The sequence below is a fragment of the Phyllobates terribilis genome, unplaced genomic scaffold, assembly GCF_046119375.1.
Source record: "Phyllobates terribilis strain yellow unplaced genomic scaffold, ASM4611937v1 Scaffold_12__6_contigs__length_324123572, whole genome shotgun sequence".
Taxonomy (NCBI): Eukaryota; Metazoa; Chordata; class Amphibia; order Anura; family Dendrobatidae; genus Phyllobates; species Phyllobates terribilis.
This window is the reverse complement of record NW_027362772.1, coordinates 16,527,203-16,545,008: the sequence shown is the minus strand read 5'-3', so window position 1 is coordinate 16,545,008 and position 17,806 is coordinate 16,527,203. Positions and strand designations below refer to the sequence as shown.

Below are 17,806 nucleotides of genomic sequence, written 5' to 3'. Positions count from 1 at the left end.
CTGTGAGTAGAGAAAATTGTAAAGGTTTTAATATACAAGGTGTAAATAGACTGACTTGGTCATCCATAATTATGGCCCATTTCAGGTCTATTGTTTATATATTCATATGAGTCATGCCATTACTTGATTACATCTAAAATAAGTTTACAACGTATGATCTAGTAATGTTATACAATATCAATCTTGACTACATCTAAAATAAGTTTACAATGTATGATCTAGTAATGTTATACAATATCAATGGGGTAATTGAGGTGCCCATTGCGGTGCCCTTTGTGGTACAAATGCTTTTACTATTTCACTGTCCTATGAAGCTATTATGGGGTCCATAAACTGAGCCGATCTCCTATTGATATGAGTGGTAACTAATGCAGGTTACCCCACTTCACAAACACTATAATGTTACCAAATCTACCTTCTTTTTACCAATGGGCAGAAAGGAGGTGAGCATTATGGAGTGCCATCTGCAGGTGGTGGCAGCTGCAGAAGGAGCAATATTCTATCTTCTAAAAGGGCTTTAGGGATAGGCCAGCACAAACCCCACAAATATTTATTTGATGTAGACATGTCTGTAATGTAGACTCTTCATTAAAAGCTGATAGGTGTAGTTCACACTCACATCGCTGTTGACTCAGTGTTTTCCAGTTTGTTGACAGATCCAGGTTGATTACTGGATGATCCTGAAACTTCCACTCCACCTACATGTAACCAGAACATCAATGACTTCTAATAGGATGTTATTCAATCAAGCCTATTTTTCGATTAGATGGCCATACCACTCTCGTTCTCTTACGCACTTTTGGTGATGGTCAAGGTAGCTGCAGGTTTGGCATTGAGGACACTACAGGTGATCGGATACTCTACCCCATAGACCCATGTGACTGAACTTCCAGCTACATAGTCCTTAAACACAGGAATTTCTGGAGGAACTGGAAGAAACACAATAAGCTGATTACCAAACTGTAACAAATTCAGAAGGAATGTATAAAGTAATGTTCACGTAAATTGTTACTCATCACATAAAAACCCCATATCTGCACAGCAATTCACCATACAACGTAACCCGAAGGACTGGAATATACAATGTAACTTGGCGGAGTTAACATATAATATGAAAATACTATGTAAATTGGAGAAGTGGGTTTATAATATGGAAGATACAATGTAACTGGAAGGAGTGGACCCAGTAGGGACAGATATAGCAAATGGAACATACAAGGTATCTAGGAGGGGCAGATATAGGGTGGTTATAAAAAGTCTACACACCTCTGTTAAAATGCAAGGTTTTTGGTATGTAAAAAAAAATCCTAACAAATAATTTCAGAACTTTTTCTACCTTTAATGTCGCCCATAATATGTACAAATCCATTGAGAAAAAAACTGAAATCATTTTGAAGGCGAAAATAAAAATAACAAAACTAAAATACTGTGGTTGCATAAGTGTGAGCACCCTCTTATAATTTGGGATGTGGTTGTGTTCAGAATCAGCCAATCACAATGACCCTTATGTTACATAGTAGTCAGTGCACGGCCGCCGTCATTTAAAGCGATTCTAACTAACCCCATAGAAAGTTTTTGCTGTTATAGGAGGATTTTCCTGACATTTTCTTGGTTGTATTTTTCAGCAAAAACTATGGTCATAATCAGCTGACAACACAGCAAAGGGATCTACAGTCATGGCCAAAAGTATTGAGAATGAGACAAATAGTAATTTTTCCAAAGTTTACTGCTTCATTTTTTGTAATGGCAATTTGCATATACTCCTGAATGTCAAAGAGTGATCAGCTTAACAGCAATTACTGTACTTGCAAAGTCAATATTTGCCCAGAAAATGAACTTTAACCCCCAAAACACATTTCAACATCATTGCAGTCCTGCCTTAAAAGGAGCAGCTAACATCGTTTTAGTGATTGATCCATTAACACAGGTGTGGGTGTTGATGAGGACAGGGCTGGCGATCAATCAGTCATGATTAAGTAAGAATGACATCACTGGACACTTTAAAAGGAGGCTGGTTCTTGGTATCATTGTTTCTCTTCAGTTAACCATGGTTATATCTAAAGAAACACGTGCAGCCATCATTGCACTGCACAAAAATGGCCTAACAGGGAAGAGTATCACAGCTACAAAGATTGCACCTCAGTCAACAATCTATCGCATCATCAAGAACTTCAAGGAGAGAGCTTCCATTGTTGTCAAAAAGGCTCCAGGGCGCCCAAGAAAGACCAGAAAGCGCCAGGACCGTATCTTAAAACTGTTTCAGCTGCGGGATCGGACTACCAGCAGTGCCGAGCTTGCTCAGGAATGGCAGCAGGCTGGTGTGAGTGCTTCTGCACGCACTGTGAGGCGGAGACTCTTTGAGCAAGGGCTGGTTTCAAGGAGGGCAGCAAAGAAGCCACTTCTCTCCAGAAAAAACATCAGGGACCGACTGATATTCTGCAAAAGGTACAGGGAGTGGACTGCTGAGGACTGGGGCAAAGTCATTTTCGCTGATGAATCCCCTTTTCGATTGTTTGGGACATCTGGAAAACAGCTTATTCGGAGAAGAAGAGGTGAGCGCTACCACCAGTCTTGTCTCATGCCAACTGTAAAGCATCCTGAAACCATTCATGTGTGGGGTTGCTTCTCAGCCAAGGGAATCGGCTCACTCACAGTCTTGCCTAAAAACACAGCCATGAATAAAGAATGGTACCAGAATGTCCTCCAAGAGCAACTTCTCCCAACCGTCCAAGAGCAGTTTGGCGCCCAACAATGCCTTTTCCAGCATGATGAAGCACCTTGCCATAAAGCAAAGGTGATAACTAAATGGCTCATGGAACAAAACATAGAGATTTTGGGTCCATGGCCTGGAAACTCCCCAGATCTTAATCCCATTGAGAACTTGTGGTCAATCATCAAGAGACGGGTGGACAAACAAAAACCAACAAATTCTGGCAAAATGCAAGCATTGATTATGCAAGAATGGGCTGCTATCAGTCAGGATTTGGTCCAAAAGTTGATTGAGAGTATGCCAGGGAGAATTACAGAGGTCTTGAAGAAGAAGGGGCAGCACTGCAAATATTGACTTGCTGCATTAACTCATTCTAACTGTCAATATAACCTATTGGTACTCATAATATGATTGCAATTATATTTCTGTATGTGATATAAACATCAGACAAACACTAATAAAAACCAGAGGCCAGCAGATCATGTGAAAATATAATTTTGGTGTCATTCTCAAAACTTTTGGCCATGACTGTAATTGTTGAAAGTTAGCATTCAAGAGGTTACAAAAACATTTCCAAGGCATTAGTAATACCATGGACACTTCAAAGACGTCATCAAAAAGTGGCTTAAATTTGGCACAACAGAGACATTTCCTACAACTGAATGTTCCTCAAAAATTTGTGAAAAGACCAGAAGAATATTGGCCGGGGAGGTGGCTAACAGCAAAATTAAAGGTGCTGCAGGAATTTCAGGCAAGTACTGATAGTGAACTGCATGTGACAACAATCTCCCAAACTCATCCTATGTTTGTCTTGTGGGGTCAGGTGGCAAGATACAAGCCTTTTCTTAGGCTATGTGCGCATGTTTAGGATTTGAAGCAGAAATTTCCTGAGCATTTCTGCATCTCCTTGGCAGAAAAAACGCTGCGGCAAAACCGCGCGGTTTTGCCGTGCTTTTTGATGCATTTTGTAATGCGGTTTTTGAAGCTTTTTTGTACATCAATGAATGCTTTTTGGAGCTAAATAAAGTTATTTAGTGGGACATTGCTTAAACCCCTGGATTATCGTCAGAACTGGGGTGAGTATATTGGTTAATTTAAATGATTAAAGAATGTGTCTGTTGTATTTCAAATAAAGTGTTTGCTCTGTGTCTGTGTGTTTATTTAACTCTTTACTTTACTTTAATTAGGTTTGGTGATGAAAGGGTCTGACTGACACCTTGTCATCATCAAACAAAAGAGCTAGGTTTCAGCTAATCCCATTCGGCCAGTGTCCATTCATGTTATTTCTGGGGCATCTGTGAGTTGCTCTTTTTAGCCTAGGAAGGTGCCATGAGAAAAACATGGTCTCTGGCTATTATTAACAGCTCACAGCTGTTTCGTTAGCCGCTACGTCCCCACGAACAGCAACAAGCAGTGCTTTGGACGCAGCGTATTTTCGCTGCATCCAAAACGCGGTGTTCTATTGCCGCACTTTTGTTGTCGGTACATGTGAATCTACCACATATAATGACACTTCAGTTCGTCAAAATCTGCAGCGGAGACTAGCGTGTCCGCTACAGAAATTGACATGCTGCGGGTGAGCTTGGGTACGTGGCCACGGTCAGGGGCCGCTACAGGTTTGATGCTGCGTGTTTATACAGAGTAAAACCCGCAGCGTCCAGATATTACAGCATAGTGGATGGGATCTCTAGAAACCCCATGTCCACCATGCATGCATCAGAGGCTGCGAATTACCCGCAGACACTGACATGTGGCGCTTCTTTCAGGACCGCAGAATGTCAAATCCTCTTGCAGAGTCGCTAGTCTCCGCAACAGAAATTAGACCACTAGAATGTATAGAATGCGGTAAATGCGCATGGTTCAGTGAACACATGCGGATGTACCTGCGTTCAACAGAATGCAATGTTTTGGACGTAGCAAAAATATGCGTCCAAAGCGCTGCTAAGTTCAGATCATGGGCACAGAGCCTAAAATTTAAAAAAATACCGCGGGCTCCCGCGTCATTTTTATAACCAGCAGAGGGAAAGCCGACCGCTGGGGGCTGATATTAGTACCCGAGGAAGGGGCCATTAGCCAAAAATGTTCCCTGGCTATTAATATCAGCCCACAGCTGTTTGTTTAGCCTTTACTGGCTAGATTACAGGGGGACCCCAGAAAAAAATTGACGTGGGGTCCCCGTATAAAATTTAACCAGAAAAGGCTAAACAGACAGTTGCAGGCTGATATTAATAGCCAGGGAAGGGGCCATGAATACTAGCCTTCTACTAGCTATTAATATCACCCCTCAGCAGTCCCAGAAATGACGCATCCATAAGATGCACCAAATCTGGCTCTTAGCCTCCACTCTTCTTACTGCCCTGTAGCGGTAGCGAGTGGAGTAATGGGGTTGGGGTTTACGTCAGCGTTGTATTGCTGTCTAACATGAAGCCCAGGTTAGTAATGGAGGGCGTCTATAAGATGCCCCCATTACTAACCGCGTAGTAAAGTTATCGCCGCCTTTTCAATAAATACACTGCCAGAATAAAGTATTTTAATGAAATAAAAAACACACAGTTTTAAAAAAAATAATTTATTACACTTTGTCCCTGAAGCCTTCGATCTTCTGAAAAAAACATAAAATAACAAACAACCATATCCCTCACCTGTCCGCCATCAAGACGCAGTCCACGATTACCGCCAACGATTGTCCCACGGCGATCCGTGTCACTTCTACAGCATTGACATGAGCAGTACACTGACAGGGGTGTAAAATCACTCCTGTCAGTATACATTGCTGCTGGAGTGAGGTCACTGGGGTTCATCAGCTGAAGATCAGCTGATCAGCCCCGGTGAGCACACCACCAGTACTGGTGGGAACATTCTTGAGAATGTTCCTACGGTGAAGTCACATGAGTGAACAGCAGCACAGTACACTGCTGGGAGGGAGTGCACTCCCAGCAGTGTACCGCCGGCCACCGGGCTGAAGACATCGCTGGGGACCGAGGACCAGGAGGACACCGGGGGGCGCCAGACAGCTGAAGATAGTTCTTTTTTTTATTTTTACTTTTTTTTAACCACCTGGTACCGAGCTTGGCTGAGGAGTCTACTGCTCCCCCAAGCCGCGCCACTCTCGCTGTTATCAGTAGGAGCGGCGGTCGGATGAGAGGAGTAGTAGTCCTCCTCTGCCGACCTGGGTACCACCCACAGCGAGTTTCCACCGCAAATTCGTGCCCATTGGCTTTAACTGAAACACAGCAAATCCTCAGGTATAGATATTATACCTGCAGATTTGCTGCAGCTCAAGTCAAGACAAGTCAATGGGTGCGAATTTGCGGCGGAAACGTGAGCACAAAGGACATGCTTCGTTTTTCCGCAATAGTAATCCTGAGTGAAAATTTCCGCATCATGTGCACAGCACATCAGGATTACAATTGCAATACCTGGCAAACGGATTACATAGCATTTTCGCTACGTTTCCGCAAAAACGCATCAAAAACGCTACGTGTTCACATAGCCACAAAGAAAAACATTAAAACCCTGCAATATTTTGCCAAAACCTCCATCAAATTTGCTAAAAGCATGTGGGAAAAGTGTTATGTCAGGTGAGACTAAGGGGGAACTTTTTGAACATAATTCCAAAAGGTGCAAACCCAACACCATGCATCACAGAAGACCACCATCCCCACAATGAGGCATTGTGGAGGCAGAATTGTGGTTGTTTTTCAGCAGCTGGAACTGGGGCTTTAGTGAATGTGGAGGCAATTATGAAAAGTTCCAAGTATCAGTCATTTTTGCATCAAAAACTGAAGAGGAATTTTACCTAAGAGGGGTGTGTAGACTTTTTTATCCACTGTATGAGATAGAGAATACAATGTACTCAGGAGGGGCAGATATATGGGACAGATTGCACAATATACACAGGAACGGGGAATAATTGACATTGAATATATGGCAGAGCACCTACTTAGTACAGTCAGTATTGCAGCATATGACATAATCCCCATGCTGACCTCCGACCTCCCCACTTGGCAGTGATACTGTGCGTCATCTGACAGCTCGCAACGCTCGATGCGTAGATTGTTTTCCCCTGTGGGTTAATGAATGCAGAGATCCAATTAGAGAAAAATAATAATTATACGCGACACAGCTGGGCGAGTCGCCTGGATACACACAGAGGATGGCAGTATAATTCATGGCATGTCATGACATTACCCGTCACATGACCTGTTTTTTTATGGCAGGATGCTAATCACATTTTGCCTACAGCGGCCTCACTGACTGCATGGTCTGTGCCCCAATTCTGCGGGCGTAAAAGAATCGGCCCGAAATGTTCCCCACGATTGATAATCCTGCATCACTTTATGGGGAGTCATGTGACACGAGTGACATCATCCCTTACAGGTGTGACATCACTACCCTCCAAATACTTTCTGAACTGTGTTGCATATTGGGGTGCAGACATATTTTCAGACATTTTCTTGCAGGAGCCTAGTACTGGGGATCTTAGGGGGAACGCACCTTTCTTGGGGTCTCCACTCATGCTGTAACGAGGGAATCCTGGTACTGTCCTCTCGGGTCCCAGCAGGAGCCCGTCCTTGACCCATTGCACCGTGCCCGACGCATGCTCCACCTCACAGACCAGCACCTGTGTGGACCCTTGCACCGCGGTGACATTATCCGGCTGGACACGGAACACCTGCTGGAGTCCGGCGGAGCCTTGGAGGAGCGAGAGGAGAAGATGGAAAATGGATTATATTGTAGTTATGACAATAGATCTGTACAAGATGCTGCGGATGTGAGTCTGTATCATCACCACGAGAAGAACTGTGAGCTCATATGGCGAGCTGAGATATATCCACTCCATGATGCGCCCAGTCTGGAGAGCAGCGGAAAAATGTAACCACTGGGCACCAGGGAAACTAAACCAAACGGCACCAGGGAAACTAAACCACTGGACAGCAGAGAAACTAAACCACTGGACACCAGGGAAACTAAACCACTGGACACCAGGAAAACTAAACCACTGGACACCAGAGAAACTAAACCACTGGACACCAGAGAAACTAAACCACACGGCACCAGGGAAACTAAACTACTGTACACCAGGGAAACTAAACCACTGGACACCAGAGAAACTAAACCACTAGACACCAGGGAAACTAAACCACTAGACACCAGGGAAACTAAACCACTGGACAACAGGGAAACTAAACCACTGGACACCAGAGAAAGTAAACCACTAGACACCAGAGAAAGTAAACCACTGGACACCAGGGAAACAAAACCACTGGACAACAGGGAAACTAAACCACACGGCACCAGGGGAACTAAACCACTGGACACCAGGGAAACTAAACCTCTGGGCACCAGGGATACTAAGCCACTGGACACCAGGGAAACTAAAACACTGGACACCAGGGAAACTAAACCACTGGACACCAGGGAAACTAAACCACTGGACACCAGGGGAACTAAACTACTGGACACCAGGGGAACTAAACTACTGGACACCCAGGGAACTAAACCACTGGACACCAGGGGAGCTAAACTTGTGGACACCAGGGGAAGTAAACCACTGTACATAAAGGCACTACACCACTGGACACGAGGGAAACTAAACCATTGGACACCAGGGAAACTAAACCACTGGACACCAGGGAAACTAAACCACTGAACACCAGAGAACCTAAACCATTGGACACCAGGGAAACTAAAACACTGGACACCAGGGAAACTAAACCACTGGACACCAGGGAAACTAAACTACTGGACACCAGGGGAACTAAGCTACTGGACACCAGGGGAAATAAACTACTGGACACCAGGGGAACTAAACCACTGGACACCAGGGGAACTAAACTAGTGGACACCAGGGGAAGTAAACCACTGTACATAAAGGCACTACACCACTGGACACCAGGGAAACTAAACCATTGGACAACAGGGAAACTAAACCACTGGACACCAGGGAAACTAAACCACTGGACACCAGAGAAACTAAACCACTGGACACCAGTGAAACCAAACCACTGGACACCAGGGAAACTAAACCACTAGACACCAGGGGAACTAAACCACTGTACATAAAGACACTAAACCAGTGGACACAAGGGAAACTAAACCACTGGACACCAGGGAAATTAAACCACTGGACACCAGGGAAACTAAACCACTGAACACCAGGGAAACTAAACCATTGGACACCATGGAAATGAAACCACTGGAAACCAGGGAAACTAAACTACTGGACACCAGGGAAACTAAGCCACTGGGCACCAGAGAAACTAAACCACTGGGCACCAGGGGAAACTAAACCACTGGACACCAGGGAAACTAAACCACTGGACACCAGAGAAGCTAAACCATTGGACACCAGGGAAACTAAACCACTGGGCACCAGGGAAACTAAACAAATGGACAACATGGAAACTAAACCACTGGACACCAGGGAAGCTAAACCATGGGACATCAGGGAAACGAAACCACTGGGCACCAGGGAAACTAAACCACTGGACACCGGGGGAATAATACCACTGGACACCAGGGAAACTAAACCACTGGACACCAGAGAAACTAAACCACTGGACACCAGAGAAACTAAACCACTGGACACCAGGGAAACTAAACCACTGGACACCAGGGAAACTAAACCTCTGGGCACCAGCGATACTAAACCATTGGACACTAGGGAAACTAAACCACTGGAAACCAGAGAAACTAAACCACTGGACTCCAGGGAAACTAAACCACTGGACACCAGGGAAACTAAACTACTGGACACCAGGGAAACAAAACTACTGGACACCAGGGAAACTGAACCACTGGGCACCAGGGGAAACTAAACTACTGGAAACCAGGGAAACTAAACCACTGGACACCAGGGAAACTAAACCACTGGACACCAGAGAAGCTAAACCATTGGACACCAGGGAAACGAAACCACTGGGCACCAGGGAAACTAAACAACTGGACAACAGGGAAACTAAACCACTGGACACCAGGGAAGCTAAACCATGGGACATCAGGGAACCTAAACCACTGGACACCGGGGGAACTAAACCACTGGACACCAGAGAAACTAAACCACTGGACACCAGAGAAAGTAAACCACTGGACACCAGAGAAACTAAACCACTGGACACCAGAGAAACTAAACCACTGGACACCAGGGAAACTAAACCACTGGACACCACGGAAATGAAACCTCTGGGCACCAGGGATACTAAACCACTGGACACTACAGAAATTAAACCACTGGACACCAGGGAAACTAAACCACTGGACACCAGGGAAACTAAACCACTGGACATCAGAGAAACTAAACCACTGGACACCAGGGAAACTAAACCATTGGGCACCAGAGAAACTAAGCCACTGGATACCAAGGAAACTAAACCTCTAGACACCAGGGAAACTAAACCACTGGGCACCAGGGAAACTAAACCACTGGACACCAGGGAAACTAAACCACTGGACTCCAGGGGAACTAAACCACTGGACACCAGGGGAACTAAACCTCTTGACACCAAGGAAACTAAACCCCTGGACATCAGGGAAACTAAGCCACTGGACACCAGGGAAACTAAACCTCTGGACACCAGGGAAACTAAACCCCTGGACATCAGGGAAACTAAACCACTGGACACCAGGGAAACTAAACCATTGGACACCTGGGAAACTAAACCACTGGACACCAGGGAAACTAAACCACTGGACACCAGGGAAACTAAACCACTGGACACCAGGGAAACTAAACTAATGGACACCAGGGAAACTAAACCATTGGACACCAGGGAAACTAAACCACTGGACATGAAGACACTAAACCACTAAACACCAGGGAAACTAAACCACTGAACACAAGGGAAACTAAACCACTGAACACCAGGGAAACTAAACTACTGGACACCAGGGAAACTAAAGCATTGGACACCAGGGATACTGAACCACTAGACACCAACAAAACTAAACCACTGGACACTAAACCAGTGGAAACTAGGAATATTGGAAAACTAGACACCAGCAAAATTAAACCACTAGACACCAGGGAAAGTAAACCTCTGGACACCGGGGAAACTAAACTATTGGATGCCAGGGACACTGAACAACTATACACTAGGGAAACTAAACCATTGGACACCAGGACACTAAACCATTCAATACTAGGGACATTGGACCACTAGACAGCAGCGAAACTAAACCTTTGGACACCAGGTAAACTAAACCATTAAACACCAGGGACACTGAACCACTAGACACCAGGGAAACTAACCTACTGGTCATCAGGGAACTAAGTTACTGGACACCAGTGAAACTAAACCACCAGACACGAGGGTAACTCAACCACAGAATAATAAGAACAGTGAATCTAAATCATAAGACACCCGAGTCTTGGATAATAACCCACCGGACACCAGGGAAATGAAACCACTGGAAACCAGTAGAACTCAATCACAGAATAATAAGAACAGTGAATCTAAATCCAGAGACTGGGATAATAACCCACTGGATGCAAGGCATCCCAAATCACTGGATGCCAGGGAAACTAAACCACTGGACACCAAGGAGTGGACAATAATCTACTAGACATCAGGAACACTAAACCACTAGATACCAGAGAAACCAGGCTAATGAACACCAGGTACGGGGATACAGTGAATTGGAAAAATAACTCACACTAGACACCGGGACCCCAAACCCCTAGACACAAGGGAAACAAAACCACTGGACAATGGACTGTGAATAACTCATTGGACATTAGGTATTTTAAACCACTGGACATCAGGGACCTCATGCCATTCAATGCCAGGGAAACTAAACCTAAGGGCACAAAGGACTGGACATAATCCACTGGGCACCACTGACATGAAACAGCTGGACATAAGGACCTCAGCCCACTGGACATGAAGGAAACCAAACTACTGGACAACCAGGATCTGGAATCTAAATCACAGGACTGGGACAATAAACCCCTGGGTTAGTAAATCAATGGACACAGGGACTTACAAGTGGACTAACGGGATAGGAATATTAAATCACTAAACATGAGGGACTGGAGCACTAAACCACCAGACACCCAGGACTGGGAGGTTAAACTACTGGACATCAGGGTGACATTCTCCAGATACTACACAAGATAGTACACATACCTCCGAGACTCCAGAGACTGATAGTCAGGATGATGGTGACACGGTCCATGTCCCTCCACTACTGGATGATGGCTACAAAGATACAACAGACAATTCACAGAATGTAAATCCTCACACCGACCTGTTATCAATAATCTACAGAGAAAAGCAGGGAAGTCATCTAGTGCAAGTGTAAATCATAAAAATAACTGCACCCTCAGCTAAAATGTGACTCCACCAGCAGAATAGTGAGTGCAGCTCTGGAGTATAATACAGGATATAACTCAGGATCAGTAATGTAATGTATGTACACAGTGACTGCACCAGCAGAATAGTGAGTGCAGCTCTGGAGTATAATACAGGATGTATCTCAGGATCAGTAATGTAATGTATGTACACAGTGACTGCACCAGCAGAATAGTGAGTGCAGCTCTGGAGTATAATACAGGATGTAACTCAGGATCAGTACAGGATCAGTAATGTAATGTATGTACACAGTGACTGCACCAGCAGAATAGTGAGTGCAGCTCTGGAGTATAATACAGGATGTAACTCAGGATCAGTAATGTAATGTATGTACACAGTGACTGCACCAGCAGAATAGTGAGTGCAGCTCTGGAGTATAATTTAGGCTGTAACTCAGGATCAGTAATGTAATGTATGTACACAGTGACTTCACCAGCAGAATAGTGAGTGCAGCTCTGGAGTATAATACAGGATGTAACTCAGGATCAGTACAGAATCAGTAATGTAATGTATGTACACAGTGACTGCACCAGCAGAATAGTGAGTGCAGCTCTGGAGTATAATACAGGATGTAACTCAGGATCAGTAATGTAATGTATGTACACAGTGACTGCACCAGCAGAATAGTGAGTGCAGCTCTGGAGTATAATACAGGATGTAACTCAGGATCAGTAATGTAATGTATGTACACAGTGACTGCACCAGCAGAATAGTGAGTGCAGCTCTGGAGTATAATACAGGATGTAACTCAGGATCAGTACAGGATCAGTAATGTAATGTATGTACACAGTGACTGCACCAGCAGAATAGTGAGTGCAGCTCTGGAGTATAATACAGGATGTAACTCAGGATCAGTAATGTAATGTATGTACACAGTGACTGCACCAGCAGAATAGTGAGTGCAGCTCTGGAGTATAATACAGGATGTAACTCAAGATCAGTAATGTAATGTATGTACACTGTGACTGCACCAGCAGAATAGTGAGTGCAGCTCTGGAGTATAATACAGGATGTAACTCAGGATCAGTAATATAATGTATGTACACAGTGACTGCACCAGCAGAATAGTGAGTGCAGCTCTGGAGTATAATACAGGATGTAACTCAGGATCAGTAATGTAATGTATGTACACAGTGACTGCACCAGCAGAATAGTGAGTGCAGCTCTGGAGTATAACACAGGATGTAACTCAGGATCAGTAATGTATTGTATGTGCACAGTGAATGCACCAGCAGAATAGTGAGTGGTGCTCTGGAGTATAATACAGGATGTAACTCAGGATCAGTAATGTAATGTATGTACACAGTGACTGCACCAGCAGAATAGTGAGTGCAGCTCTGGAGTATAATACAGGATGTAACTCAGGATCAGTAATGTAATGTATGTACACAGTGACTGCACCAGCAGAATAGTGAGTGCAGCTCTGGAGTATAATACAGGATGTAACTCCGGATCAGTAATGTAATTTATGTACACAGTGACTGCACCAGCAGAATAGTGAGTGCAGCTCTGGAGTATAATACAGGATGTAACTCAGGATCAGTAATGTAATTTATGTACACAGTGACTGCACAGGCAGAATAGTGAGTGCAGCTCTGGAGTATAATGCAGGATCTAACTCAGGATCAGTAATGTAATGTATGTACACAGTGACTGCACCAGCAGAATAGTGAGTGCAGCTCTGGAGTATAATACAGGATGTAACTCAGGATCAGTAATGTAATGTATGTACACAGTGACTGCACCAGCAGAATAGTGAGTGCAGCTCTGGAGTATAACACAGGATGTAACTCAGGATCAGTAATGTATTGTATGTGCACAGTGAATGCACCAGCAGAATAGTGAGTGCTGCTCCCTGATGGTGTTCAGTGTCAGTAATGTAATGTAAAGAGCACCTAATAACAGCAGTAATTACACAGATCAGTGTCATCAATGAGGAGACGCCTCGCTGCAGATATCATGAAGGTTATTCCATGTTTCCTACTGATGATTGTTCTTAGCTTTTCATGCAGATGATACAAGGTAACAATTACCTCCTCTGAGATTAATCAGATGACCTGTATGTATCAGTGTGAGTTCTCCTGCTGCGCTTGGATGGATGTCTGACAACCTTTCCTGTGTCCGCAGGGGTTGTTGTCACCCCTCTTCTCACAGCCCTTCCAGGTTACAGATAGGTGTAAATATTTATTTATTTATACATGACGGGTTTTAGGTAGGTGTGAACAAAGTGCTGAAAAGTAAGAATGCTATAAAAATAGGAATGTCAATAGTTTATGTTTATCAAATAACAAAATGCAAAAATAAATGCAAAATAAATTTGGGGCCATTCAGACGCCTCCTGATTATTGATGATTGGTGTCTCCTGGATTTCTCAGCATTAAGGACAACATTAATCCTGACCAAATCCTCAACTCCATCTGCTGGAAAGACCTTGTTGATGCAGTAAAACTACCTTGTGTCTTGCTGCTGCGCTCCGTCTTGCCTTGGTGTATGACCGGTGACAGGAAACTGTCTTCCACAACCTCACCTTTGTATTAGAGTTTTTCTGTTCCTCACCCAGTTTTAATCCTCCTACACAGCTGTTTCTGTCTCAGTTAAATGGCTGTTTTTCAACCTCCATATGAAAATGATGATCTTTATCCCCTGTTTGGTATAATTGGTTACTCATCCACCTTATTATAGTCCTACAAAATCCCCGGCTTTATACAAGTGTATCTACAAGAATTGATGAGGGTAGAGACTGATGGGATTTGGATTTGGATATTGAATAGTTGCACTTCTGTAGAATAACTCTGTGTCAGTCTTAACTGCAATTTTAGGTATTCTATTCATAAACCAGGAAGCTCAGGATGAACATTCATAACATAATGGCTACAATATTTATCAGCACAAAAGATGGTGTGTTATAAAATATTAGACATGGATATAGCGTAGATGTTTCTGGAAGTTCTCAATATTGGAGAAAGTGTTGGCCAGGTCACTGCTGAAAAACATTAGTGGCTGATAACAGGGAACAATAGAATAGATTCAAATAAAGGTTGAGGAAATCTAAGGATGATAGAATTTGGGGTGGTCAGTAGCGGGGTATGACATGGGGTAATATAGGGGACTGATCATTGATCGGACTTACCCCCTCTCTGCGCAGATACCCGGGACGTCGCTGTATTCGCTTCGCACTTCACAGAATGAGCTGCTCCATCCCACGGTCTCTGACACCTTCCCTCTCTCCTCCTTCTTGCTCAGAGATGGTGGGAGTCAGAGTCTTCAGCAGTTGTAAGACTGACACATCACGTTCATCCCAATATGCTGTGACCCCCCCACAGATAGCCCCCCGCACTCCATACATTCCATGTGCACCCGGTGCCAGAGGAGTTACACCGCAATCTCCCAACAGCGCCTACTCTGGGGGAAGAATCACCAGCCCTTCATTCTAGGGATCAAACCCCTTATAGTACTGGTACCCCAAGAATTCATGTGCATTCATGTCACTGATCATCAGCAGGGGGCAGCATAATCACAACTTCCAACAGAGGCGTTCGGTCAGAGACAAGGAGTTCTGATTGGAGATTTGGAGAATTTCTGCTCCAAAAACTCAGCAAAAAAAAGTCAGTGTGAACAGAACCTAAAGCTGTTTTATGGCAGCGAAGCAGCAGTGATCCCTCAAAGACGGAGTTAAGATTTTCGTTTTCCCCCAGGGCAAAAGTTCAGTTGCTGCCCTAGTCCTGGAACTAAATACCAGGGCAAAGCAACTTGTTGGGGTACTGCCATGGCAGCCCTTCGACCAATTATTGGCCCTGGTAAGGCCGTATTTCCAATAATAAGAAGATGTCTTTAGGGATTTACTATTCATACAGTTACCTGGTGCATTCCACATTCCATAACATAAGAAATGTACAGAATATTACCCCTGGATAGTCGATCTCGACTGATGAGCTGACAATCTAATTTCTCACGCTCCGCCGCTGACACTCGTCACATGAGGCGGTGAGCGACTCGACCTTCTCCCACACATCTCTGCATAATTATATAAAAACACTCACTCCGCTCCTGGCTTCATTAACTCAGGACCGCGGGAGGAAGAGCGATCAGAATTAACCCTCGCTCTACCGCCGCTTGTGAAATCACACTTTTGTTAAAACACGGGTCCCTTTCTGAATTTTAAAAATCCATTTGGCACCGACAGAGATATAATTTTCTATCTAGACACTAAATTATATATTTTTTATTTGTTTATTTATATCTAATTATTATAATTTTTCTTTAGACGCTAAATTACATATATTTTTTTATTTATTTACCTAATTATTTATTATTTTTATTTAGATGCTAAATTATATTTTATTTATTTGTCTATTTACTTATCTAATTATTTATTATTTTCATTTAGACACTACATTATATTATATTTATTTGTATATTTATATAATTATTTATTATTTTTATTTAGATGCTAAATTATATTTTATTTATTTTTTATTTATTTATCCAATTATTTTTATTTTGACACTAAATTATATTTTATGTATTTGTTTTTTATTTATCTAATTATTTTGATTTAGACGCTAAATTACAGTACAGACCAAAAGTTTGGACACACCTTCTCATTTAAAGATTTTTCTGTATTTTCATGACTATGAAAATTGTACATTCACACTGAAGGCATCAAAACTATGAATTAACACATGTGGAATTATATACTTATCAAAAAAGTGTGAAACAACTGAAAATATGTCTTATATTCTAGGTTCTTCAAAGTAGCCACCTTTTGCTTTGATGACTGCTTTGCACACTCTTGGCATTCTCTTGATGAGCTTCAAGAGGTAGTCACCGGAAATGGTCTTCCAACAATCTTGAAGGAGTTCCCAGAGATGCTTAGCACTTGTTGGCCCTTTGCCTTCACTCTGCGGTCCAGCTCACCCCAAACCATCTCATTGGGTTCAGGTCTGGTGACTGTGGACGCCAGGTCATCTGGCGTAGCCCCCCATCACTCTACTCCTTGGTCATATAGCCCTTACACAGCCTGGAGGTGTGTTTGGGGTCATTGTCCTGTTGAAAAATAAATGATCGTCCAACTAAACGCAAACCGGATGGAATAGCATGCCGCTGCAAGATGCTGTGGTAGCCTTGCTGGTTCAGTGTGCCTTCAATTTTGAATAAATCCCCAACAGTGTCACCAGCAAAGCACCCCCACACCATCACACCTCCTCCTCCATGCTTCACGGTGGGAACCAGGCATGTAGAGTCCATCCGTTCACCTTTTCTGCGTCATCAGACCAAAGCACAGATTTCCACTGGTCTAATGTCCATTCCTTGTGTTCTTTAGCCCAAACAAGTCTCTTCTGCTTGTTGCCTGTCCTTAGCAGTGGTTTCCTAGCAGCTATTTTACCATGAAGGCCTGCTGCACAAAGTCTCCTCTTAACAGTTGTTGTACAGATGTGTCTGCTGCTAGAACTCTGTGTGGCATTGACCTGGTCTCTAATCTGAGCTGCTATTAACCTGCGATTTCTGAGGCTGGTGACTCAGATAAACTTATCCTCAGAAGCAGAGGTGACTCTTGGTCTTCCTTTCCTGGGGCGGTCCTCATGTGATCCAGTTTCTTTGGAAGCGCTTGATGGTTTTTGCAACTGCACTTGGGGGCACTTTCAAAGTTTTCCCAATTTTTCGGACTGACTGACCTTCATTTCTTAAAGTAATGATGGCCACTCGTTTTTCTTTACTTAGCTGCTTTTTTATTGCCATAATA

The 17,806-nt window shown here is 43.6% G+C and overlaps 1 protein-coding gene across 1 annotated transcript in view; it reads right to left on the bottom strand.

The window, feature by feature from the left end:
• Positions 1–15,353, bottom strand: part of NPHS1 (NPHS1 adhesion molecule, nephrin) — a 47,169-nt gene extending 31,816 nt beyond the window's left edge. Inside the window, exons 1-6 of the mRNA XM_073657558.1 lie at positions 15,194–15,353; positions 11,839–11,910; positions 7,208–7,405; positions 6,654–6,776; positions 798–929; positions 620–698 (exon numbers count right to left, since the gene is read on the bottom strand). Coding sequence (XP_073513659.1) covers positions 620–698; positions 798–929; positions 6,654–6,776; positions 7,208–7,405; positions 11,839–11,887 — 581 coding nt within the window. The 5' untranslated portion in view covers positions 11,888–11,910; positions 15,194–15,353. The remainder of the gene's footprint in view (positions 1–619; positions 699–797; positions 930–6,653; positions 6,777–7,207; positions 7,406–11,838; positions 11,911–15,193) is intronic.
• Between the last annotated feature and the right edge of the window lie 2,453 nt (positions 15,354–17,806).